Source organism: Podarcis melisellensis (assembly GCF_964234715.1).
Source record: "Podarcis melisellensis genome assembly, chromosome: 5".
In the NCBI taxonomy this organism is placed as follows: Eukaryota; Metazoa; Chordata; class Lepidosauria; order Squamata; family Lacertidae; genus Podarcis; species Podarcis melisellensis.
Window position 1 is genome coordinate 49,542,165 of NC_138537.1, and position 25,746 is coordinate 49,567,910.

Below are 25,746 nucleotides of genomic sequence, written 5' to 3' on the forward strand. Positions count from 1 at the left end.
GATGTTCTTGGACTACAATTTCCTTCATCCCTGCCCAGTGGTCATGCTGGCTGGGGCTAGCAGCAACATCTGGAAGGCACCACATTGGCTACCCATGCAGTCCCATAAATTCTGGTAACACCACTGCCATCATCAGCTTTCGACTTTTGCTCCTACCTCACTCTGTAGTCCATAGGCTTTTTTGGCCCACTTTGTCTTTAGGTCTTCTGGAACCACCGTATATTCATGAAATTTCTTCCTATAGTCAAGGTCACTAGCCAGAGTCTGGGCCTTCTTGGCATGTTCCAAGTTTATCATGTCCATTGGTAAGTGGAAATGAGCTTTATTCTTCTCAGATTCTTTTTTATATGCAATCTAGGGAATATCAAAATATTGCATTCAACATTTTACAAAAAGAGTATAGGTGAAAACAGCAGGAGAATAATAGCAACCATCTCTACTATATATGGGATGCGGGTGGCGCTGTGGGTTAAACCACAGAGCCTAGAACTTGCTGATCAGAAGGTCAGCAGTTAGAATCACCGCGACGGGGTAAGCTCCCGTTGCTCAGTCCCTGCTCCTGCCAACCTAGCAGTTCGAAGGCACGTCAAAGTGCAAGTAGATAAATAGGTATCGCTCCAGCGGGAAGGTAAACGGCATTTCTATGTGCTGCTGTGGTTCACCAGAAGTGGCTTAGTCATGCTGGCCACATGACCCGGAAGCTGTACGTCGGCTCCCTTGGCCAATAAAGCTGCAACCCCAGAGTCGGTCACGACTGGACCTAATGGTCAGGGGTCCCTTTATCTTTACCTACTATATATCCAACAGTTTTACTCTTTAGAATATAATTGCTGTATACAGATTCATGCTTCCCTGATTGAAAAGACTGAAGTTCTGATCCAACCTTTATGCCCTGGTTGTGAATGCTTCTTTCAGATACCTGTAGCGATTCACTGTTTCTCAGCATCACTTAACAGACATTTATCATTCATTATCATCATGTATATAGCGTGTGAAATGTTTTATGTTTTATTTCCACACACACAAATGTGTCAGTGTTTACTTTACATTAGGGTTTTATGTATATAGTCGCAGATGTAAATCCCTCTGATTTCAATGGGGTTTACAGTAAAGTGCATAGGCACAGAACTGCAAGCCTTGTTTATTTTTAACAAAGATTTCAATGCAGTATTTCTTGGAACTAGGGCCTGGTGCAGAACCAACATTATCAATTTTCTGAACATGCACAAGAGATTAGGAGTGCAAAGTGACCGCATGCACTTTCTCCCTCTCCACTCATCTGTGCGAATCTATTCACGACTGTTAACCACGGTGCAACATGACATCTCTGTTGGTGCTAACCATGGTTGGTTTTGCAAACCCTGATTAAGGTGAACCATTTTTAAGAGTATGTTTATTATTTTCTGTTACAACAATAAACTGTAACAGCTTTGAGGCATTGAAGGACTCATTTTTCTTTTTGAGTTCTTTATTGGCAATAACCATGGCAAGCGATGGTGCAGATGGTCGGGAAAGGAAGGGGGAGAACTAGAAGGGCCTGGAAGGGGAGTTTTTAATGAGTCTGTGGCATGCTTCTGCTCACATAACCATGAGTTTTGTAAAACCACCCTCTTACCAGATACAACAGGTAGAGTTGTTGTTTTTTTACTATGTGCAGTAAAGGATATATAAATCCCAAGGTAATAATGAGAGTAGGAGTTTCATCATTAAAAACAAAATTTAAAATAGTAATGGGAAGCCATTTACCTCACTGCTCATTTTGGCTACTTGTAAAGAGTGAATAAGTCTTGAATCTTTGGTTGCCATTGCTTTTCCTTTCGTTTTCTCATATTCTTCTTTGTATTTAATCTGTGGAGTAAATAGGCAACATTTTGCTCAAAAGGCAGATAAATGCCAGCCAAACTGTATCTTTCTTTTAACAGTGCTCTTTAAAGAAGAACCTCTTCCCCTTAAATTTTCTACTGACAAAAACAGAAAGCCAACTGCTCCAATCTCATCCAGTTTGTCTGCCAAGTAGTAGTACACTTTCTGTTGCATTTTAAACTATAACAAAAAAGGGGGGGCTCAAAAGGAACAACTAAACTAATGTGGGAAGAAATTGAGAGATTACGCTGGGAAATGTTAGATTCTTCAAATAATTGCAAGGGAAGATAAGTTAATCTTGTATGGATATATAGGTAGTAACAATATCTAAAAAATATAGTCTTAAAAGTAAATCTAAGTGAAATAAATAAAGCTGACTACAGTGGTACCTTGGTTGTCAAACTTAATCCGTTCCAGAAGGTCCGTTCGACTCCCAGAATGGTTCGAAAACCAAGGCACGGCTTCCGATTGGCTGCAGGAGCTTCCTGCACTCAATTGGAAGCTGCGCTGGACATTTGGCTTCCAAAAAATGTTCGCAAACGAGAACACTCTTTTCTGGATTTGAAGCGTTTGGGAGCCAAAACGTCCGAGTACGACGAGTATGACAACCAAGGAACGACTGTACAGAATGACACTGAAAATATTGTAAAATGGAGGAAAAGAAAATGGGTGACTTACATATGTGTCCCTCCTCAAGGACAACACATTTCTTCTCATGCAACAGTACTTTCCCTTCCCTCTTCTCCTCCTTGCAGCCACCTGCACACTCCAAATCTGCTCAGCAGGCCTGAGCAACTATCCAGAGCAGATTAGGGAGGCAAGGCTGAGATGAGGAAGGGGAAATTCCATTGGGTGATTGAAAGTCTGCTCTTGCAGCAATGGATGCCACCCATTCTTTGGTCCTAAAGGATGAAAGCATCACTGGCCCATTAAGATATTTCAAGCAGGAGGTCGAAATATCTGGAAATATATTCACTTTATAATTATTTATTTTAGGTTTTAGGCAATTTAAAGAGCCACTTTCAGACACTAAGGTAAGTCAGATAACTAGAATGTTATTACATTTCTCCGTTAGTTTATCAGAGTTTGTGACAGATTATTTCTTAAGGAATTTTCCATCTTAAAGCCCCAACTCAACATGTTTTCATTTCTCTATATTATTGCAGACGTCTCTTAGTAATATGCCCCAGATAAATACGTATAACCTACATCACTGGCAAGATCCCTTGAAGCTTTGGCAGCGAGCAAAGACATGGAATCCAAATTCATTTCAAAGCCGTGGCCCCTGCTTTTCTGCCAGCCTTCTTTATACTTAATCTGAGGGAAGGAAATACAGTAGTAAGTCATTAATGTGAATAAAGACAGGCAAAAAAAAACTAGCAGGCAATTCGCTCAACAAACTATAAAATCAGCTAGCGTAGCATGTGACTTATGCTTCTAATGAAAATCACATCTTTGGGTATATTATGCAAATGTATATTTGTAGGTTCTCTTACCTCACTGTATAATTCCGCATTGGCTTTGGCCTTGACTAACTGTGGGACATCCTGTGGCAAAGTATATTGTGTTTTGGTTTTCTCATACTGGGCTCGGTAGTTCAGCTGCCAATCGAAAGCATATTCAACATGTCAAATGCAATGATATTTAACGGCAAGAGGAGTGTTAATTGTAACAAGCTATTCTTAAAAAAGTCGTTAGGAAATAAAATCTGAAATTATACGAAGAGTGACTATGACTACTCCCTGGCTTTTTTTCCAAGAAATGTCTGAACAATAATAAAAAATAAATCTTCCTAAATGTGAGGCTGCAATACTTCTTAAGGGGGCTCTGAAACTGACTCCCCAGAATGCCTTTTACTTACAAAATGTTATCCACGGAACAACTGCAAGATACCTTCTTATTTATGTAATACTTCTCATGCGTTGGGGTACAATGGAAATAGGACTTACATCACTCAGCTGCTGAGCATTGATTTTCGCTTGAACAATCTGAGGTGTGCTGGTAACAGAGCTGTATTTCAGCTTGTCTATACTTTGCTTGTAGTTTACCTAAATAAAAAAATGGAGAAACACATTATGACTACCACAAAAGGTTTAGTAAAGCAATTCTCAAGGTAGCTTTTACTACAAATGGCAAATATATCGTTATCTAGAATATTCGCAGCAGTTAACCAAAAGCAGAAATCCTGTAGGGTTTTGTTTTTTTTAACTACAGTGCAATTTCATTGGTCTGGTATTTATATAAAATTAACAGCTTTCTTTCTGTCTCTTGCTCACTTTTATTTGCCAGCATTTTTAATTGGTTGGCCTTGTCAATTGTGTTAAATTGTGGTTTTAAATATTTAAAAATATAAAGGGAAATCATTAAATAGAAGAAGCTATATGTGCAGAGTGTCGTGAAAAATCTTAATAAGGCAAAAACGTTATTTCAAAGTCAGCGACTGATAAGGTCAGAGCCCACTAACTTGCTAATATATGAAGGCAGCAGTAACAATACGAACCCATACAAAGCAGTATATTAAATCCACATTATGCAAGATAAAATGTCATGGTGAGGTTTCCCTTTAAGCCTATTCTTCCCAAAGACCTCCATGTTACACTACAGGATACAATTATTATTCTCGGCAGGCTTTAATTAATATTTGCCCTAGTTAATTACCTTCTCACTAAAATGCAAATTGTATGCTACTTTAAAGTAGTTGATTTAGTGAGAGTTTTTCCCCCCACCTTCTCTCTTTTTTTTAAAAAAAAAGGGGGATGTGGCATCCAAATTTTATTTAATGCTACGGAGTCCATTCTTACATATCTTCCATTAAAAAATATATAACTTATCTAATATGATCAGTATAACTGAAACAATGAATTCACTGTTCCTGTTTTGATGTCCCGTTCTCACATCAGCAGATGATCTGGAGCGTTCAATGCCATTTTCTACCGATATTCCACATTTTGTTTTGTTTTAAATGGATGAAACGATTAAATTTGGGCTGGCTGTACATGGTGGAAAGAAGGGCAGGACTCTCTAGTAATAAACAGTTGTTTTTGTTTTGTGGAAAAGGAACTGTGGCTATGAAAACCACTTGTGTAGAACAGGACATTCCAACAGATGCCACTTTATAGATCCTCAAGTGTCACGCTGCACCTCTGAAATCCTCTCCTCTACAGAATTCTAGTTTATAAAGGAAATCTCTACAGCTCTCTGCCTGGTCATCCTGCTGTCTGACCCTTTGACACTCAAACTGCCATATACCAGGGCTTGACTGAACTTGAGGTGCAGGGGTTGTTACTTGAAAGCTATACACGTAACATTTTTCTTTACATATCTAATACAACTCCACTTTTGTGTGGACTGCTCTGCTAGCATACCAAAGCACATCATTGAGTTGTTGACCCGATAAAAATCTCCTCTTAACAACCTTTGAATTCTTAGTGTAATTTAGAATGTGTACAGGGTATTTTTTAACCTTCCAAATAAATTTGGAGTTATGTGAAATGCTAAGTGGTAGAACATGCAAAAGGTTCAATCCCTGGAATTCCCAGTGCTGAGCTAAATGGACCAAGGTTTGAAATGGGAGGCAGCTTATATGGCACAATGGTTTCCTAAGCTTCAATGCCCAGATATAGTAAAAGTAATGGCTGTTCTCCAGTTTACATCTGTGATGTAGCTATAGCTTTAGTATTGATCCTGTTCCCAGTGGAATAAAGTAAACATCGGAAATATGTAGCATCAGTGGTCTACAGATAATCAATAAGGTTAAAAAGGCAAAACCTGCAAAGCCTGTTTTGTCCTATGTGGAATTCATCCTCACACAACAGACAGGGATCCCTTAGGCATTTGCAGACATGTTTTTCAACCGAACCTTAGTGCAAGCCATCAGACACTCTGATGTATGCTCTTTCTAGTCAGGTGTAACATGAAAAGATAGGAAGTGACCAGAAAGAGGGAAATAAGGCTATAACCAATCCCTTGTTTTTGCTCTTTGAAGTGAGAGTTAATGACTCTTTTCCTATCAGGGAATCCTGGGACCTGTGGTTCAGTAAGGGCAGGCTTCCTCAAACTCAGCCCTCCAGATGTCTTGAGACTACAATTCCCATCATCCCTCACCACTGGTCCTGCTAGCTAAGGATCATGGGAGTTGTAGGCCAAAAACATCTAGAGGGCTGAGGTTGAGGAATCCTGAGTAGGGGGGTGTAAGGAATTTTAAGAGAGTTTGCACCACTTTCACTCAGATATTTTTCTCATGGCATGCTCTAAAGGCACAAGATGCAAAAATCTAAGCAAATCTGATTCTGGATGGGAGACTGCCTGAAAACTCGGTGTATACTGTCATGAGTTCCAAGGGGGTAGAGAAGTGGGATATAAATGTAAACGGTGCAACGCTAACCCTGTCTATTCAGAAGTAAGTCATTCTGAATTCAAAGGGACTTACTCTCAGATGGGTGGGGTTAAGACTGCAGTCCAAGTCCTTTTTTGGAAGTGGTTGTTAAATTAGTATAAAAACAATATACATTTTATAGTGCGGAACTGCCACTATGGGAAGCAGTAGTTCAATAGACCCACAAACTATGCAGAGGTTATGTTCTAGAGATTGCTCATAAAGCCAAAATTGCACATTGTCAAAACCCATTGGGTTCAATGGCAGGTAGGATTGCCGAAGTCATTTTTCCTGAAACCCTGCCCCCTTTCCACACCCTTTTTAATTTTTTTGGCACATATGTAAAGCTGAATGCACACAAGTTAAATGGATGCAATTTGTGGGATTACTGTAATCACTTTGGGATTACAACAAAAAAGGATTGACACTGGGACTGCTAAATGCAGGAGGTTAGATATCTCATTTCCAGTGCCCTGAGAATTTATGAGTCTACCAACCGGAAAACAACTTTTATCTCTTTCTTTCAGGGCGCTGTTATCATCAGCTATATTTGTCACCGTAATTAAATTACTGCCTTATACAGACCGCAAATCGTACTCCATCCCATGCAAGCAGAAGGGTGAGAATTCAGAAGGCTATTTACATCTTTCAAAGGGATCAGCTTCCTTGTTGTCTGGTATGAAGGAGTGAGGGTGGCTGGGTAATTGTAGTCAACATCATCGTGTGTGTAATCAGATTTATAGGCTATCTGGAAGAAGGAGAACAAAAAGAATCAACTTTTTTTAAAGCTGTCATTTGTTCTGAATAATTATCAGACAAGAGAAAAGGAAAAAAAAACCCCAGTAATATTAATATTAAACACAAGCAACAAAGTAAATTCAGTGGCGTCAATGCCAAAGAAAATGAAATTATTTGCATAGTTTAACTGCTAATTGATTCTTTTTCAGCTGCACAATTAATCCAGTGCCAACCGCAGAAACAATACCTTAACTTCCACCTGTGACACATTGCTTTTATCTTCATGCTTACTTTTTGTGCTTCTCACAGAGCTTCAAATAACGCATTTCAAGACATGGTACACAATGTCTCAACGCAGGCACCCATCATTCAGTGCAGGAACTCCCTTCCCCTTAAGATACAGTTGGCACAGAACCTTACAAGCTTTTGATGCCAACTATTTATTCATCTAGGATTTTAGTTGAACCTATGTCACTGCATACTGTGATGGTTATTTTACTGTTGTGTGGGCAGGGTGGTCCCTCCCTCTACCTGGCCTGATCACCTTGGCAACGCTTCCCCAGGCGGAATTGGGCAACTGGCTGAGGTAGGTGGAGACCTCCAGGTATCCCACCTGGGGAAGGCAAAGCCAAGCCTGTGTTAATGGTGCCACATAGGGTTCAGGAGGCTGCACGCGACCACACAAAGGGTGCCCCCCATTTAATGTGGGGAGCGGTCATTACTGAGTACATACTCCTATATATTTACAGATTGTGTGGTTTTATTGTGTTTTATTGTTTATTGGACCCTACTTTGGGATTATTTTATAATGAAAAGTGTGTAGCAAATTTTATAAATAAAACTAATAAATAATGAAATGGAACTTCAGTGAAGCCAATAATAAATAAACCAAGACAAATGGCATGGACGCTGGAAGATGTTGTGTGACCTTAACAACCAAAAGCAAAAAATGCCCAGTCTGCTACAGAACAATACACAACCCTCTTAAGGCCCAATCCCATAGCTCACTGTTACAGCAATTAATCTGCATTAATTGTGTGTGTGTGTGTGTGTGTGTGTGTTAGTTTGTTTAGTTAAATCCTATGGAGAGTTGTGCTACCTGCTGTGTAAGTAAAAAGCTGCAAACCATAATATTACACCAGTGATCCAGCAACGTAATGCAGGCATGCTGTCCAATTCATGCAAAGTTCAGTGGTAGCGTATAGGTACTTCAATATTATTTACAAACACAGTCCCGTCCCGTCCCGTCCCCCCCATTTTCATATTTCCTGCTAACGCTTTCACCTCCCCAGAAGTAATCAAACCTATGGCTATCCTTCATTTGACCCTACTAAGATGAGAAGCCGTATCAAAATAGTATATTGCCGAAGCATTTACAACAACTTACGTTGCTTGCCAGACTTCCAACCTTCATGGCATGTGCTGTGCGTCTGTCTATGCCAACTCCTTCATAATGACCTTTCTGGTTCTGGTAATGTTCTCTGTACTTGAGCTGCATACAAAAACAAGCCTCCTCTCAGACGCAGAAGTTTCCTTCTTTTATATTGCAAAGAAAATGAGCAAGGCATAGGGCAGGATTCACCTCATGAACCCTCTCAATGGAAGCCCTACACAAGGACTTCTGCCCAGGGGCAGTGAAGGTGCAGACAGTGGCCCCAAGAATTTCAATAAATTAAATGGGCCACAACTTTGTTGATTACAGAGGGCAACAGGTTTTGGCGTAGACCAGTGTTTCCCAACCTTGGGCCTCCAGATGTTTTTGGCCTAAAACTCCCATCATCCCTAGCTAGCAAGACCAGTGGTCAGGGATGATGGGAATTGTAGTTCAAAAACAGCTGGAGGCCCGAGGTTGGGAAACACTGGCGTAGACATTGTATTTGTATCCTGAATCAACCAACCCATGTACTGGTTGATTATTTTTGGCAGGGTTAACCAAGGTTACGGATTGCCCTATGACACACACCAGATCAGGGTGAGGCTGTCCAAGATCAGGTGGATGCAGCCATGGTGCATCAGCCCCAGTCTGGGTATCTGGGCAGAAACATCTCTACCCTGGATCCATTTAATGGGACAACCTGCTTCCTTGGGCTGGCGGTGGTTCTGACCACATTGTTCAACTAGGATACACCCCTATGCCTTATCTCCCATCAAGTTGTGACAATTGCTATGAGGTAGACAAAACCCCCAGACAGGCCCAATTTGTCTGAAGGAAAATTTCTCCTTGGTCCCAAATACAGTGAACAAATCCTTCCATAGCAAGCTCTTAAGGCGGGGCCTGCTTGCTTAGCCATTGGGCAGCCCTGCACAGAATAGCGCACAGGAGGAGGTGAGCAAGGATTGCCCCATCTAGGATGCTGATATGTTTGCACAGGCGGAATGTTTGCCATAGTGAATCCCACCCATAAAGAACTTTCCTATTTTAGTGCCACACCACAGAAATGGAAAGCAATTCAACTTTATTGTTTATCAAGAATATATTTAGAATAGCTATGGTTGACTTTTTCTGCCTTTTAAGGATATTTTGCCTAATCCAGTGATTAATGTCTAAACAGTGGTACCTCGGGTTAAGTACTTAATTCGTTCCGAAGGTCCGTTCTTAACCTGAAACTGTTCTTAACCTGAAGCACAACTTTAGCTAATGGGGCCTCCTGCTGCTGCCACGCCACCGGAGCATGATTTTTGTTCTCACCCTGAAACAAAGTTCTTAACCCGAGGTACTATTTCTGGGTTAGCGGAGTCTGTAACCTGAAGCGTATGTACAGTGCTACCTCCATTTACAAACTTAATTTGTTCCAGAGGTCTGTTCTTAACCCCAAACCATTCTTAACCTGAGGTGCGCTTTCGCTAATGGGGCCTCCTGCTGCCGCCGTGCCGCTGGCACACGACTTCCGCTCACATCCCGGGGCAAAGTTCGCTACCCAGAACACCTACTTCCGGGTTAGCGAAGCTCGTAACACGAAGTGTTCGTAAGGAGGACAGTATGTAACCCAAGGTTCCATTGTATCTGAAAGTTAGATTTTCAAGCTTAATTCTTAAATTCCATTGATTTTAAAGGACTTAGCAAAAAAATGATGCCAAGAAGTGCAATGTAGCTCCTCTGACACCTTTTGTTTATAAAGGATAATGTGTTGAATTCAACAGAAATATCTTCCTATATCTGAAGTTATAAGCAGATGACTTGGTCCATATTCTGTTCTGTAATTTGCACTCAGACAGTGTTGTCTGAGGTGACCTGGTGGTATTAAGAACCCACCAAGAAACAGAGATGAGACCATAAACATTTACAAATAACAAATAACTGTTTGATTGGATTACTGATAAATTAATTGTACTTTTTCTTCCCTGTAAAGATTTCTAAATTCAAACACCCAGCCCTGTTTTTACCCAGATTTCCTGTTCTTATCTTGAATTCACATATGTACAAACTGCGATTAAGTGACTACATTAAGCTTTCTCAGAACTGCATGCAAATGACTGAGGACTTACATCACTGGTGTATTTTGCGATCTTGCTAACATTCCTGAACTGAGGGGTCTCACAGTAGTTAATACTGTGGCCTTTGCTGCTTTCTAGATCCTTCTTATAGCCCACCTGCAAAATGAGAATTTAGAACAGTGAGAAGTGAAACTATATTCAATGGCTGGCTATGTATTTCAGTTACATCCTGCAATAAGCGAAATAAGAAGCTGCTTTATTGCATAGCAATACTCACTCTCATAATAAACAAAGGGGACGGACATCACGTTGCTAAGCATGAAAGAAATCTGAAATGTCCTGTATGCCATGAGGATATGGTGTATATTTCAAAAAGAGTTAGGCAGGCAAAAGTCCTGCTGGGATTCTGGTCACATCCATGCCATACATTTAAAGCAGTCATGGAGAATTCAAGGGAACTGTAGTTGTTGCTAAGAGTGCTGGCCTCACTGAGCTACCTTGAACAAACAGCAATTCCCAGGATTTTCCATGACTTTAAACTGGTATAAGAGCTCTCAGATTGTTTGGTGTGGATGTGATTTCAATCTCAATTAAATGCTTAAGGCCACACTTAACCAGGAGGAAGCAGCAATTCACGCCATGGGACTTACTTCTGAGTAGCCACGCATCAGCTTATGCAGTAAATCCCATCAAATTCCATGCAATTTGTTTCTCTGACAAACCAGTGTGGGTGTCCTGATAAAATTTACATCTGGCCTTCTTACCTCACTGTACAACTTGTTCATATTCTGGGCTTGCTTAAGAACTAGGTTTTCTTGGGCAGAAAGAGAATGGTAGTGAGCTGCTCCTTTCATCTTTGAAAAGTCCTGCTTGTATTTTATCTAGAAAGAAAAAGGCAGGATCAAATCAAGTTATAATGGCTACTGGCTGGCCACACTTTCAGTTTCCTTTACTGCTTCTCCACGGTCAGCATGGCAATTGGTTTTGCTGCCCTGCTTTAAGGATTTGGTTGCTTCCTATATGCCAAGCTCAAGTATTTATAAAGAAACAGTTATTACAAATACATCACACTGTAGATCCTCAGCTTGCTCCTTTACAAAGAAAGAAACCTTATAAAGAGGACCGCCCTTGAACTTCCTACCACTTAGAAAAGTGTAACAATTTATCACTGTCCAAACAGCTATCATTATACATTGGTACCTCAGGTTAAGTACTTAATTCGTTCCGGAGGTCAGTTCTTAACCCGAAACTTTACTTAACCTGAGGTACCACTTTAGTTAATGGGGCCTCCCGCTTCTGCCGTGCTGCCACCACACAATTTCTGTTCTCATCCTGAAGCAAAGTTCTTAACCCGATGTACTATTTTGGGTTAGCAGAGTCTGTAACCTGAAGCGTCTGTAACCCGGGGTACCACTGTACAATGATTAATATTTGAACCAGTGTGGTGTGGTGGTTAGAGTGCTGTACTAGGGGTCAGAGGGCTCTGGGTTCTAATTCCCTGTTCAGCCACAAAACTCCTCTTGATTCAATCACTGGTTTCATTCAGACTGATTATGTGATAGGAATCGTCTCATTTCAGAAGTCAGCCAGCCAGCCCAAAACTTTTAATATTAACTGGAGCTATTATTAGAAGCTTGAACTCATGTCTGCAGATTAGCTGGGATGCCAGGACACTAAGCTAGTACTAAATAATTCAATAGTTACCCAGCGTTTAATATTACATTTCCACTCAGAGATAGACAGTGAGCAAAGCCTTGTTTAAACAGGAATGAAAATATTGACGAATAAGAAGTAAGGGTCCTAGTACTGAATGTTTGCCCTGTTAAAATTGCAATGGTGATTCATGATGACTCCATCATCTGCCTGCTTTTTGTTGCTGTTGCTATTTATGGCGTGCATACATTTTCTGAGATGCAGCCGAATGAAGGTTAATCACCTCAGTGCTAGTTCCTTGAGTAAACTAATTAGACGGGACACAAAGGTTCCCTCTCTGGAAACAGAGCGGGCCATTCTGGAAATGGAAAAGCATGTTGGGATTCAAGCAATTATCTCTTTGGAATCTGAGATTTAGACCAAATGTTAGGAAGAACTTTCTGATGGTAAGAGCTGTTTGGCAGCCGATCAGACTACTTTGGAAGGTGGTGGATTATCCTTCATAGGAGGTTTTTAAACAGAGGTTTTTTTTTGGGGGGGGGGAATCTGCCAAGGATGTACATTGCAGGGGTGGGACTAGATGGGCCTTCCAACCCTCCAATTCAATGATTGCATGAAAACCCTGCGAGAAGAACATTTTGGTGGTGCTAAAGCAAATAAGATTATATATACAGGGGTACCTCAGGTTAAGAACTTAATTAGTTCCAGAGGTCCGTTCTTAACCTGAAACTGTTCTTAACCTGAAGACCACTTTAGCTAATGGGGCCTCTTGCTGCTGCCACGCCACCGGAGCATGATTTCTGTTCTCATCCTGAAGCAAAGTTCTTGACCCAAGGTACTATTTCTGGGTTAGCGGAGTCTGTAACCTGAAGTGTATGTAATCTGAAGCGTATGTAACCTGAGGTACCACTGTATATGCACGTATATATGTACACATGCATACAGGATACAAATATTCAAAGCAAGCATATAGCAGACAAATTTATTTAAAGACAATAGCCCATGCGCAAGGCTGCCTTTGGCATCCCAAAGAGCTTTGGTAGACATTGGTAGATTTTGTACTCCCCACCCCTTTCATATAGCTGTTTTTCAAAAGTATCTTCTCTGTTTAGAAAGTGGTTTGGGGACACTAAAATGGGGGCTGTTGGTTGAAGCCTTCTCAGTGGTGCATTTCTTTGTATCCTTCCTGGTCATTATAGAAATCATGACTACTTTGCTCACTTTTGATACCTAAGCAGAAAAGGAATGTTGTGGTTACTTTGGGGGTGACCCTCTAGAGCTAATTCCAATTGAGAACAAAGTTTGATCTTTCACAACATATAAACACATACCGATGCTTCCATTTTGGAGGTCCACTAAAATAGTGCGCTCAGTCATAGACAGCTATATTTGACATCAGTGGATGTGGTACAAGAACACCCAGAGTCCTAAGGGGTCTCACTCCTTCCCACTAGTTGTTCAAATAATATGACACCAGAGAACCTTCTGGTTATTATAAGCAACTTCTTGCATCTGGCCCACGCTGACCCAGACCTCTTCTTTCATACTTACATCACTCGCCAGTTCATTTGCCTTCTTAGCGTTGAGATATGCTGGTGTGATCATAGCAGGAAAGCTCCCTTTCCCTCGGTGCTCTTCATATTCATCCATATAATCCTGAAGAACATCCAATAGTTATCATTTACTTATCTTTAACTTATTCATTTTGGTTCACTTCTGTCTTACCAACAGTCTTCCTAACAAGCAGGCATACCTCACAGTTTCCATATTTTATAACACAACCCACACCGTACATTTAAAGCACACCTGACACACATTTTAAACATGTGGCTTCTTCCCAAGAATCCTGGGAACTGTAGTTTTTTATGGATACTGGGAAATGTACTTTTGTTAGGAGTAAACTACAGTTCCCAGAATTTGGTTGGGGGGGGGGAGCCATATACTTTAAATATATGATATGGATGTGACTGATTTGTCTCTTCATCCAGTCTCCTTTTCAAGCCATCTCATTCAATTTCCAGCTTCTGAGTTTTTTGTTTTATGCCTCTCAATGTCCAGTCAGCATTCTGTGGGATACTTGGGGGGGGGGCTTCCTAAGGCTGCCCCCCAATAAATATTTTTGTTTTTTTACAAACCTTATTACTCTTCCGAGTCTACTGCTATCTAATTCTTCTGCGTGGTTGGTATGGCTATGGCTACATAAGAGCAAGCCATCAAAGCCTTGAGATCAGTATCCTTACATAGATGTGAAGAGAGTCACATCAATATGCATGAATTAATATATATAGATGTGAATACTTTTGCATTGCTCCTTACCTGACTAAACTGATTCACATTTTCGTTTGAGGCACCAGCAGAATGACTTGCTTTTCCTTTAATCTCCTTTTCATATCTTTGATGATACTTCACCTGAGAAAGCAATGGAGGTGAAAAGGATGTGTTTATTCTGCTGATCTTACAACCTAAACAAATTGCATTTGTTTGCTTTTAAAGCCCACGGAGCTCATTTTCCATACAAATTGCTCAAAGGGGCATACAGTAGAAAGGCAAAGTGAAAGATCCATCTTTAAGAAGTGGGCAGGGGAACAATGCCAAACCATGTTGTATAAAAGGGTTGTGCTCACCCAACTTTTCCAAATAATGAGAAGTTTTGCCAAGGCTGATTTCTTGAGAAGGAGGTCACTGGTTTATGGCATTTTGTAGTATACAGTTTGAGCACAGAACAAACGCTCCAACCAACAGCCAAAAGCCACTGCTCCAACTTTGGAGCACCACAGAGCGGGGGAGTAACCAGCATCTTAAGATCAGCATATTTCCTTCAAACTTCAGTCTATCCTTTGTTTCATTAGCAGACACTTATTTTCAAAGTAAGTTTGGACAATGCAATGATGCTAAAATACAGAAGTCTCCACTCCTTAACAGTGGAGATTGGCTGACCTAGCAATGTCAGGATTTTTCTCACAACAGGAAAGTGGCCATAATTTTGGAAGACCAAGTACAGATTTTTCTCCAATATGTGACAACATATAGATCGCACTTTTGAAACTTACGTCACTAGCTAATTCATTGGCTCTTTTAGCTATCTGGTAAGCTGGAGTGATCATCGCAGGGAAGCTCCCTTTCCCTCTGTGTTGTTCATACTCTTCTGTGTATTTTAACTGGAAAAATCGGGAGAGTTTAAATCATACAGCTATAAACAAGCAGAAAGTCTATCTACTTGGTCTGCTCTTCTGTTCTACTTACATCACTCGCAAGCTGCCCCCCAGCCTTTGCATGAATTACATCTGGAGTATCCGCAACACTGGTGAATTTGGAAACCCGGTCTTCATGCCCTCGTTTATATTCCACCTATTGTGGAGAAGCAGAGTCAAAGAACCTTTGAAAACTATGAAGAACTGCCATCTTATCTCTTGCAATCAAGCATCAAATGACAGTAAAAATAGATGATCTTTGGATTTGCTAATATAAGTGTTTCCAATATTTGGCCCTGAATTTAAATTCCTTGGTTGCAAATGCAAATGAAACTGCAGTTTCTTATTGATGAAAAGAGGCTGGAATAACAACACATTCTGGCCTTATTTGTCAAAATGTTCTGCTCCAGTTTAATTCACCCCAAGCCCATCAGTTGCCAAATATGTTTATTTCATAACAAGTAAATGGCAGCAGAGGAGTAAATGCATAAAAAGAGCTCAATCTAGAAGCCTATTAAAGTCTGTTAAATGACTAAACTAAATGGAAATGCTGAAATTTTTATTTGGATGAAAATGCTTTCTTGAACACAAGCCCGGCGTGCCTAATCAATAACAATCTCACATGCTTTCATTTTCAATCTCTGTTGAAGCATTATACATAATTCTTGGAATAACAACTAGAGAATTTTGCTTCGTGATCTTCAAGGTGAATCTTTTCTGGGCTTCCTGTTTCTCTCTCATCATAAATGATATGCATATTGTTAATTAAAATAGATTTCTAGATCGTTGCGGATGTTATACCCTACAAAGAAAGCGGGCAGGTAGTAAAAACACCAGCCAATAAAGACTATTAAACACAGCTGAACTGAAGAGGGCAGGATGTCATTTAGGTAGGAATACTCCTGTTTTTCAAACCCCGTGTAATCATGCCTCCAAATCATTGATATCTCAGGTTATGAAGTATTTAAAAAGTAATCACAACATGTACTCAAACGGGTGGGTTGTATCAAACATAGCACTAAAGCCAAGTGAAAGGGAAAGCACAAGTACATTATCAAAGATTTTTGTGAAACCGATTGCACAAGACAAATCAGCTGCTGTACAAGTTTTTGCTAGCACAGTTGTTTCATTTAATTCCTTTGTTGCACAACTTTTGCCCGCTGCCGTCTACTAGTGCAAGAACTCTTATGCTAGCAGACTGAGAACACTGGATATGGTCCACATTCTTTTTCTTTTCTTTTCGGCATTTTAATCATATATCAAATTTAGACCTTTGACTCTTGAATATTGCCTCTCTATGCTACAATCTCTTTGCCCTCCCTCAAAAATACATGCCCCAGGAACTTACGTTACTGGATAGCTGAGAGGCCTTCTTGGCTATTTGATAAGCTGGAGTGATCAGAGCAGGAAAGCTGCCCTTTCCCTTCTGCTGCTCATATTCCTCAGTATATTTCAACTACAACAGAGAGAAAAAAGTGTGTTTAAACTTTGTTCGTCAAACTAATTCCTCTGAGGTAGGAGAAGAGGGGGAACTTTTCTGCCATGAATTCCCTTAAGTTCACTCATCTAAGGATGCAAGTCCATGTGGATGATCTCTCCTTGATATATTTAACTCACAAATAAAGCTGTCATAAACTGGAGGTTCGCTTACATCATTGTCCTGTTCTTGAGCTATCCTAAGCATTTCCGCATCTGGGATGGTTTCTGAGTACCATGATTTGCCTTCTTCATACGCAGCACGGTAGGCTTTCTAAAAACAGAATACATCATAAAATGAGGAGCGGGCACAGTGGTAAACACTTTTGACTCCATCTCTAAAGATCAGGGGATTAGACTCTTGACAGGATATAATCTATTAATATGTGGCTGGCTGTGACCACATTCCTTTCTTAGGTGGCTCCTGCCCCAAACCATGCAGATTCTCTTTCTACTTTTCTAAAGCTGGTGGCTGCATGGGAAAAGTTCCCAGCAATTCCCTGCACTTTTGCACCCATAAGCTGCACATGAAATTCTGGCAGCTTAGTTCTGAGCACAGTGAGCCTCTTTCATTTCAGTTGAACTGACATTCCAGTTAATTTTATTTCATCACATCTAGAGAGGACAAGATCCTAATCCTATGTGCCTGGTGTGTTTGCCCATAATTGCAACATACTATAATTACAAAGCAGTATAATCTATACTTTTCTGAAAGTGAGTAGGCACAGCTTGAAGAACTCCACTGCCAGTGCTATTTTTTGGGGTAGTGGGGGGAGATCAGGAATCTCTCAAGGCAGCCCTTTCCCCATCACCCCTTTCCTCTAAACCTCTTGAAATTATGAGTGATCTGAAGGAAGGTTACGCAAAGGGAAGGCCCCAGGCAAGAGTAGGAAAAAGCATCTTCCTCTAACCACATCCAAATCTCTTGAGCTGTTACAGATATAACATGGGGAAGAGGGGAGGAAGTAGTGGGGTTCTGGAAGTAGTGGTGCTATGAAACACAGACTGCAACTAGCACAACTTTTTGCTGACCTGGGGCTTTCCTCCCCCTCCCCCTTAATTGTTTTCTTTCTTTCTTTTTAAACAGAATTGCAAATATCTAGTTAATTAACAATGAAAACCATATAGGATTAAAAAAAAAGCAAGTAAATTGCATAATACATCATCCTAAGTATTTGCATGAAGGCATCATAAATCTTCAGATCAAGCTACCAGTATCTTAGCCAAAGACATGTACGGCCTGATCTATGAAGCATTCTCCTGGCGCCGTTTTCACAGAACCAGATGAGGCTTACACCCAAAGAGTGTTTTGGATCCAGGTCACAGCATTCCAATGGCAATAGTCAGAATAATTGGAGACATATTTTGAAAATGGCTTCCAAACCAAATGAAAACATAAAGGGGTCATTTGTATTACGGTAATACAGAATGTTAAGGGCATAAAATTACAGTTTTGTAAATGGCGCAACCTAGGAGCCTGGAGGATAGCAGAGCATCTGCTGAATGTTCACTAGCAAGTAAGTTATCGATACGGATCTCCTACCTGACTGCTTAGCTGCTGCATCTTCCTCGCAGCCTCCATGTCTCCGGATTTCACATTCCAGTGAAAAACAGATTTGAACTTCTCACCCTCTTCTCGGTACTTAATCTGCATAGACAGACCCAAAATGTTGTTTTGAAACCTATTTCAGAGGATTATATGCCAGCCTTCATATCCAATATTAAAGAAAGATAGGCTTCCTCTTCAATCTGTTCCCTATACAGTGGTACCTCGGGTTAAGTACTTAATTCGTTCCGGAGGTCTGTTCTTTACCTGAAACTGTTCGTAACCTGAAGCACCACTTTAGCTAACGGGGCCTCCTGCTGCCGCCATGCCGCCAGAGCACAATTTCTGTTCTCATCCTGAAGCAAAGTTCTTAACCCGAGGTACTATTTCTGGGTTAGCAGAGTCTGTAACCTGAAGGGTATGTAACCTGAAGGGAATGTAACCTGAGGTACCACTGTATATTCTGAATTTCAAAAGGAAAATTCTGTCGCAGAAATTCATTTTTGAATACCCAGCCTCAGAATTTTGTTTTTTGGTGTAATTTTCTCCACTTTTGCCTGAACTACCAAAATGAATGGGTTAGAGCTGAAGTCACTTGAAACAGCAAAAAGACAAGGCAGCAGGTATTGGGGAGGGGGGAGATTCTGAAATAAGACATGGTCTCATGTGCTTGAAGGGATACAAATGGCAATACTACCAAATAAAAAAGACAATCCCATTATTTTAGTATGCAAACATTTGTATAAAAAATATAAAGTAGAAAATAATGTCTTTTGATCCCAGTACAGGAAACTGGGCATGTATTGGCTTCTCTTGGTATCTTCGTCAGTTTCCCAATATGAATTTACTGTGTACAAAATATTAACATGAAAATTGAGTCTTATAAACCACTTTATGAACCTCAAACTTCCTTTTGTGATTGAAAGGAGCAGGGTGTTTCTTAAGTGACAAAAGAAAAGGAAAGTGATCTAGCACTCACACAGAGATATACTGAAGTAACTGGATCTCTTATCACAGCCATCAAACAGAAATAGAAATTGTTGTTAATCTCAAACACATTCCAGAGCAAATCTGTCATGCACAGTTTAGAAGGAAATGTATTTGTTGCTGTTGTTATAGGTTTAGTGAGAGATATTGCAAATCCTGCATGTGTGTTTTAAATATGTAAGAATTTTTCAAGAATTATCTTGGAAAAGAACAATATAGAATGAAGATGTTAAAGTTGTGACAACAATATTCCCGATACTTCAGAGGAAACAAAAGCATGTTTGTTTGTCATATCCTTATCCTATTCTTATCATACATTCAGACTGCAATCCTGTGTACACTTACCTGGAACTAAATCCAAATGAATGCAGAGGGATTTAATTCTGAGTAAGCATGCATAAAATTGTTCTAGGCATCAGCTCTTTCTACTGTGAAAACTGGGGCAAGATATAAAATTTTAAATCTAGAAATTTGGAAGAGCTGTAACTCGGAAGGCAGTTTTTTAAATATATATATATATATATATATATGCAGGTTTTGGTGTCCTCGGGTGTCTTCCCGTGTAAAAGTTGGGGTGTCTAGGCGACGTTTCGACGAGGTCTCACTCGTCATCTTCAGGCCTCGTCGAAACGTCGCCTAGACACCCCAACTTTTACACGGGAAGACACCCGAGGACACCAAAACCTGCATTCCTGTACCCGTGAAAATCTACGAAAGCATATATATATATATATATATATATATATATATATATATATATGAAAGCACAGAAAGATTTCAGATTTCCTACAGCTAGCAGCCCCCTGACATTTCACCAAGTTTACCCAATGCAACCATGTAAAACTCACTCGACTTTACAATTTTGTTAAAAACTCAGATCCAAGTGCCAGGTTCATCAGAGGTTTGAAAAGTCTTTTTGTGTGTGTGTTTAGCAAACCTAGGTTCAGATTCTAATGAATCTGCAGACACTTTTTGATTTGGTGTCAAAGACTTGACAGTTTCAGCAGAGTTTTCCTTTGAGTTTCCTGGTTCATTTGAAATGAAATTTCAAAGGATGACATGGGACCGTGAAACAAAGCAGCAGAAACCGTGCACACGAACTCTTCTAACTGACTGAACCCGGCATACTTTCCACACCTTAGATCAGCATCCCTAGCAATCTTTTGGTGAGGAAGAATGTAGATTTTCAATGGCTGAAGGAACCACTAAGATGTTCTGCAGTTCTTATTTAAGTAGGGCTCCTTCAGATATGCACTTTGTGAGTATAACCAGGTCTTTAAAATGTACAGATCTTAAAACTTGGCGTTTTTGCATTGCGTCACAAACATAATCATTCAGTTCTGCAGTTCCTTACACTTGAAGGGTCTTGGGTGGACAAAACGTGCGTCAATGTGCAAAATACGATCCCTAGTTGCTACAATGTTGGGGGCAACTTTGAATGTACAGCCTCACTGCGTGCGTGGGATTGTCATTAGCACTGAAATGCTAACACTTGGTTATGCAACTGCTTTGTACATACATTGCAACAGCAGTGGTACGATTTGAATTGGAATGGACTCCCTTGGAAGGTGGTGGAGTCTCTTTCATTAGAGGTTTTTAAGCAGAGATTGAATGGCCATCTGTCATGGATGCGCTAGTTGAGATTCCTGCATTGAAGGGGCTGGACTAGATGGCCCTACCAACTCTACAATTCTATGACTGGTACACTGGTTTGACAGCCACGGACAGGAAGTCCCTACAGAGGGTGGTGAATACAGCACATGACATCATGGGCTGTCCTCAGAGTTCGCTAGATGACATCGCAGGAGACCGCTACCTCAGGAGAGCGAGGAAAATTCTCAGGGACGACTCACACCCTGGCCAGCACCTCTTTAATCTCCTACCTTCAGGCAGGAGATACAGAAGTATAGTCAGCCGCACCAACAAGTTAAAGAACAGTTTTTATCCATGGGGTGTTGGGCTGCTGAATTGAAAAAAATAGTGGTGCAATTGACTTCCGACAAGCACACAGAGCGCGAACAAGACTGAGTGGGGGGGGGGCTTGTTTAATTTCACTGCACACAGGTGGTGTAATGACAATAAAGGTATTTTTATTATTATTATTAATCAGGCTGCTAATGTATTTTTCCCCCTTCTGCCTTTACAATGTAAGTCCACAAGAGAACCCTGTGCAGTCCAATAGAAGCCCATTCCTTCAACTCTAACCTGGTGTTTGAATTGATGCAGAATTCATACCATTCTGTCAAAGTCAAGCTTGAGAGCAGTCACAGTTTGCCCTTGTGTGGCTTCTACATGGGGTTTAGCTAATTGAGATTTGGCTAACACAGGTTCTATCTTCTGTTACAACCTTCAGAAGGAAATAGGATGATCCAAGAAAGGGACCCACATTGTAAACAACTTCATTGGCAATGAAATACCCTCCAATTCATTCTGAAAGGGCAGCATTTGATAGTTAGATTCATTTTTGATGGCCAGATATCTGATTGGCTCGGATCACCCATATGATGAGTACAGCAACCATCACTCTCACTTTAAAGGTAGCATTTGTGCTTAATAGTGCGTATACAGTAACCAGTTCATGTGACTACACAGCACTATGATGTGATTAGATACAGTAAGTGATTGCTGACTGGCTGAGATCGCTTTAGAAGAAATGAAACTGGGAAAAGAGATGCCACCAAAGCAGCAGCAGAGGTGGGAAACTGCATACAGATATGAAAAAAGGAGGATGAAGGGTTTGGTCCATCTATCATCACCCTAAAAAGAATATGGGTAGCTATGCCCATGGACTGCAAGAAGATCAAATCTATCCATTCTGAAGGAAATCAGCCCTGAGTGCTCACTGGAAGGACAGATCGTGAAGCTGAGGCTCCAATACTTTGGCCACCTCATGAGAAGAGAAGACTCCCTGGAAAAGACCCTGATGTTGGGAAAGATGGAGGTTACAAGGAGAAGGGGACGACAGAGGACGAGATGGTTGGATAGTGTCTTCAAAGCTACAAACATGAGTCTGACCAAACTGCGGGAGGCAGTGGAAGACAGAAGTGCCTGGCGTGCTCTGGTCCATGGGGTCACGAAGAGTCGGACACGACTAAACGACTAAACAACAACAAATGCTGATATGACTGACAAATATTAAACACATTAATTCCTAAGGTATCTTACCTCGCTTACTGCTTCAGTCTGTTTTTTCACATTTATATTTACTGGTGTCTCAAAAACACTTGTGAATGTGTTGTTTTTTGGATTATGTCTGTAAAAGAAAGCAGATACAATTTGGAAAGAAATAATCAATGTCCCTCAAAAAACCAAATACTTCTTATATGTATGTACATATGTTAAAACACAGAACTGATTGCTAAAATACAACTAGCAGTTCACATACGAAGTTTAATTTTGAATAGTTATCTACATCTTAATTTAAAGTTTCATTCTATCAATGTTGCTTTTCTATTAACAAAAGGAAATTGCAGAATAAAAAAACCCCCAAAACAGAAGCCACTTCTTCATTTCAGAACATTTGAGAAAAACTGAACATATTGACTTGCAAGTTGAAAACACTGTATTTTACTTATCTTTCAGCTCTAACAACCACACTTATATTAAATTATCATCATATGTAACAAAGGTCAAAATGCAGTAACCAGGTTATGAATATTTGATCTTTCAAATAAAAAAATCAAGAGGGCATAAAATGATTCAAGTTTAAGGATAATTTCTTTTTCTTTTTTTTCTATTACACCACATGGTCCTTTTCATAATCAGTGCTGCACATTATAAAGATTTTGACTAAGGAACCTTGGGGTCAATTAGTCTTCAATAAAGTTGCTACATAAAATTAGCCCCGCTTAAAAAAAAAGTATTTACAACTATCTTGTGGACTGTCCATTGATCCCAGATGCCTGCCACCAGATAAACTGAGCATCATTGTGCCAACTCTGATTTCATAATATAATGGCTGTGTGAGTGCTCCATCACATGCTGAAAGCTTCTTGCAATTCACAATGAGATTTTATTGCACACTGACAGGCAAGCCTCATAAACTGTTTTTCATTACTACCTGGTGCCATGTAAGGTATACAGTGCATATCAGGAAGCTGGACAATTTTTTTATTTATATCTCTCAAACAAGAGCAGAATGGAGACTGCTGATATCACCCATATATAGCTATTGTATGTCCAATGCCACCTAGTGACTAAATTATATAACAACACTATCCATCAAGCGCCAAGATACGCTGAAGCCAATACAGTGGTACCTCTGGATGCGAACAGGATCCGTTCCAGAGCCCCGTTCACATCCCAAAGCGAACGCAACCCGCGTCTGCGCATGTGCGTGACGTCATTTTGAGCGTCTCCACACGCGCGAACGGCGAAACCCGGAAGTAACACGTTCCGTTACTTCCAAGTCGCTGTGGAGCACAACTTGAAAATGCTCAACCCGAAGCTACTTTAACCTGAGGTATGACTGTTATATGTCACTGCACACAGGCTACACTTACAACATAAAGATTATTCCACATTTCTTACAGTAACGTAATAACTGCAAATGACTACCAATGTTTAAATGTGCATTTAATCATCCCAGAGACACTGTTGCGTGTTGACTAGATCATAGTTGTTTTTTCCTAAATCCCGCTCCAGCTATGGGACTCAAAACATGGCTTTAAACAAGTCACTTTCTCTTAGACAGCAGTTTAATGTGATGTAGGAAATCTATGGTTATTTTTTCTCCTTTGGATTTAAAAAATTGTGTAGCATTCATTGGGAGGATCCGATTAATTTTGGAACTGTTACTACTTAACTTACCATGGGGGGGAGGGGGGAAACACAGATACAGTTCAGGTACTGGAATATTTCCCCTCCACTGAGCACATAGCAACTTCAAGATGGGGGCAATTTTACTGGGTATATGACATGGTGGAAAGGGTCTGACATGAAGAAACATATATATATATCTAGCAATGAGAGATACTCTCAACAGATAGGCCACATCACATTTAGTTGGGCTCTTAACCTAAGCAATTGAGTTCCTTGGATTTAAAAATAATATAATAATAAGGAACATTGAGTTCCTTGGATTTAAAAATAATATAATAATAAGGAACATTGAGTTCCTTGGATTTAAAAATAATATAATAATCTGTACCAAAGTATGCTTTTACACCAGTTAAATTTACTCAGCTCTGATCCATAAAAGTTTTTCTCACAATATGTTAAGGTGCCATAATCCTGTTTTCAGGACTTTTCTTTTCTTTTTGGTTGTTCACTATGTTAAAGTAATATGACTACACCTCAGGAGTTTCCTACAGTTTTTCAGAGTAAAAACACTGAGAATAAAGCAAACTAATCTATGGGGTGGACTGATAATCTAAAAATGACTTCCATAGTATCAGAATTCGATCCAGACTGAACCTGTTGATGGATAATATAGGAATAATGTTGCCTTGCTATATATCTGGAGAAAAACTTACGCTTGACAGTAAGGCATTTTCTGGTGGCTAACAAAGTTATTCACGGTAAGCATCATCTTGCAGACCTCGCAGTGAAAGCAGGCTTTGTGCCATGTCTAGAAATAGCAAGGATAAAAATACAGTGAAAGTTGCTTGTGTTTCAGATTTTATTAGTCTGCTTTAAAAACGTATAACTGATTATTCTTGGCAGTCTAATAAACAACTCTTCTCACAGTCTGAAAAAGCATATGCCAAAGATCAATTTCCCGCGTGTAACCTTTAAAAGATGTAAAATGTTTCGCCAAATTACACCCTTGGCAAAGTTCAGTTCTGACATCCAATTTACCCGACATGAATTAAGATTATGAAAGCATAGAATATTTTCTACCAAGTTAAATTAAAGGAGATGCAGGTTGTCTATCTGAAAGCATATTAGTGGGTTATTTATGTAAGATATATTTTTTTCCATAATGGTGAAGAATAACAGCATCTACTGACCTGATCAATACAGTTAATCTTCTCTGCGGGATAAACCCCGTAGCCACATCTGGCACAAGGCTGAATATTCATCCTGAAATTATCGAAGGAAATAGAAAAGACTGTATCAAAATTTCAAAGGAAATTATAACTTTAAAATGCCTTGTTTCCTATAAATCACACTCCGGTCTTGTCACACCAATCCACAGGCCAAAGCTTCTGCTTGTCTACTGCTGAGCTTGTGCTTCGAACTCAGCTGTTGTCTGGTTTTTAAAGCTGCCAGTTACTAAGAGGGGCTATTTTGGCAACTGTGTAAGAGTTCATGGAAGGGAAAGAGACGGGAGAATTCAGCAACACCTTTCTCTAAATAGAAGAGTGAACTCACAGTGAAGCATCATGGTCTTATGAGCAAGAACATCTAATTGTTAATATTTAAGCTATGGGGTTTAACGTTGAGTTGCCAGAAGCTCAGGATGGACTTCTAAATATATGTCGCTTCATCTTTAGATTATTACCTATTCAAAGTGTCATTATTACAGAAAGAAGAGCAGG

General features: G+C 40.1%; 1 protein-coding gene across 1 annotated transcript in view; it reads right to left on the minus strand.

Annotated features, from left to right (window-relative positions):
- The window catches only part of NRAP (nebulin related anchoring protein), a 58,683-nt gene extending 33,237 nt beyond the window's left edge, over window positions 1–25,446 (minus strand). The window contains exons 1-19 of the mRNA XM_081912025.1: window positions 25,216–25,446; window positions 24,739–24,833; window positions 22,430–22,517; window positions 18,275–18,379; window positions 16,907–17,005; window positions 16,604–16,711; window positions 15,308–15,412; window positions 15,115–15,222; window positions 14,381–14,473; window positions 13,616–13,720; window positions 11,176–11,292; window positions 10,463–10,567; window positions 8,364–8,468; window positions 6,882–6,986; window positions 3,813–3,911; window positions 3,360–3,464; window positions 3,073–3,180; window positions 1,747–1,848; window positions 157–354 (exon numbers count right to left, since the gene is read on the minus strand). Coding sequence (XP_081768151.1) covers window positions 157–354; window positions 1,747–1,848; window positions 3,073–3,180; window positions 3,360–3,464; window positions 3,813–3,911; window positions 6,882–6,986; window positions 8,364–8,468; window positions 10,463–10,567; window positions 11,176–11,292; window positions 13,616–13,720; window positions 14,381–14,473; window positions 15,115–15,222; window positions 15,308–15,412; window positions 16,604–16,711; window positions 16,907–17,005; window positions 18,275–18,379; window positions 22,430–22,517; window positions 24,739–24,833; window positions 25,216–25,287 — 2,022 coding nt within the window. The 5' untranslated portion in view covers window positions 25,288–25,446. The remainder of the gene's footprint in view (window positions 1–156; window positions 355–1,746; window positions 1,849–3,072; window positions 3,181–3,359; window positions 3,465–3,812; window positions 3,912–6,881; window positions 6,987–8,363; window positions 8,469–10,462; window positions 10,568–11,175; window positions 11,293–13,615; window positions 13,721–14,380; window positions 14,474–15,114; window positions 15,223–15,307; window positions 15,413–16,603; window positions 16,712–16,906; window positions 17,006–18,274; window positions 18,380–22,429; window positions 22,518–24,738; window positions 24,834–25,215) is intronic.
- Window positions 25,447–25,746: the final 300 nt, after the last annotated feature.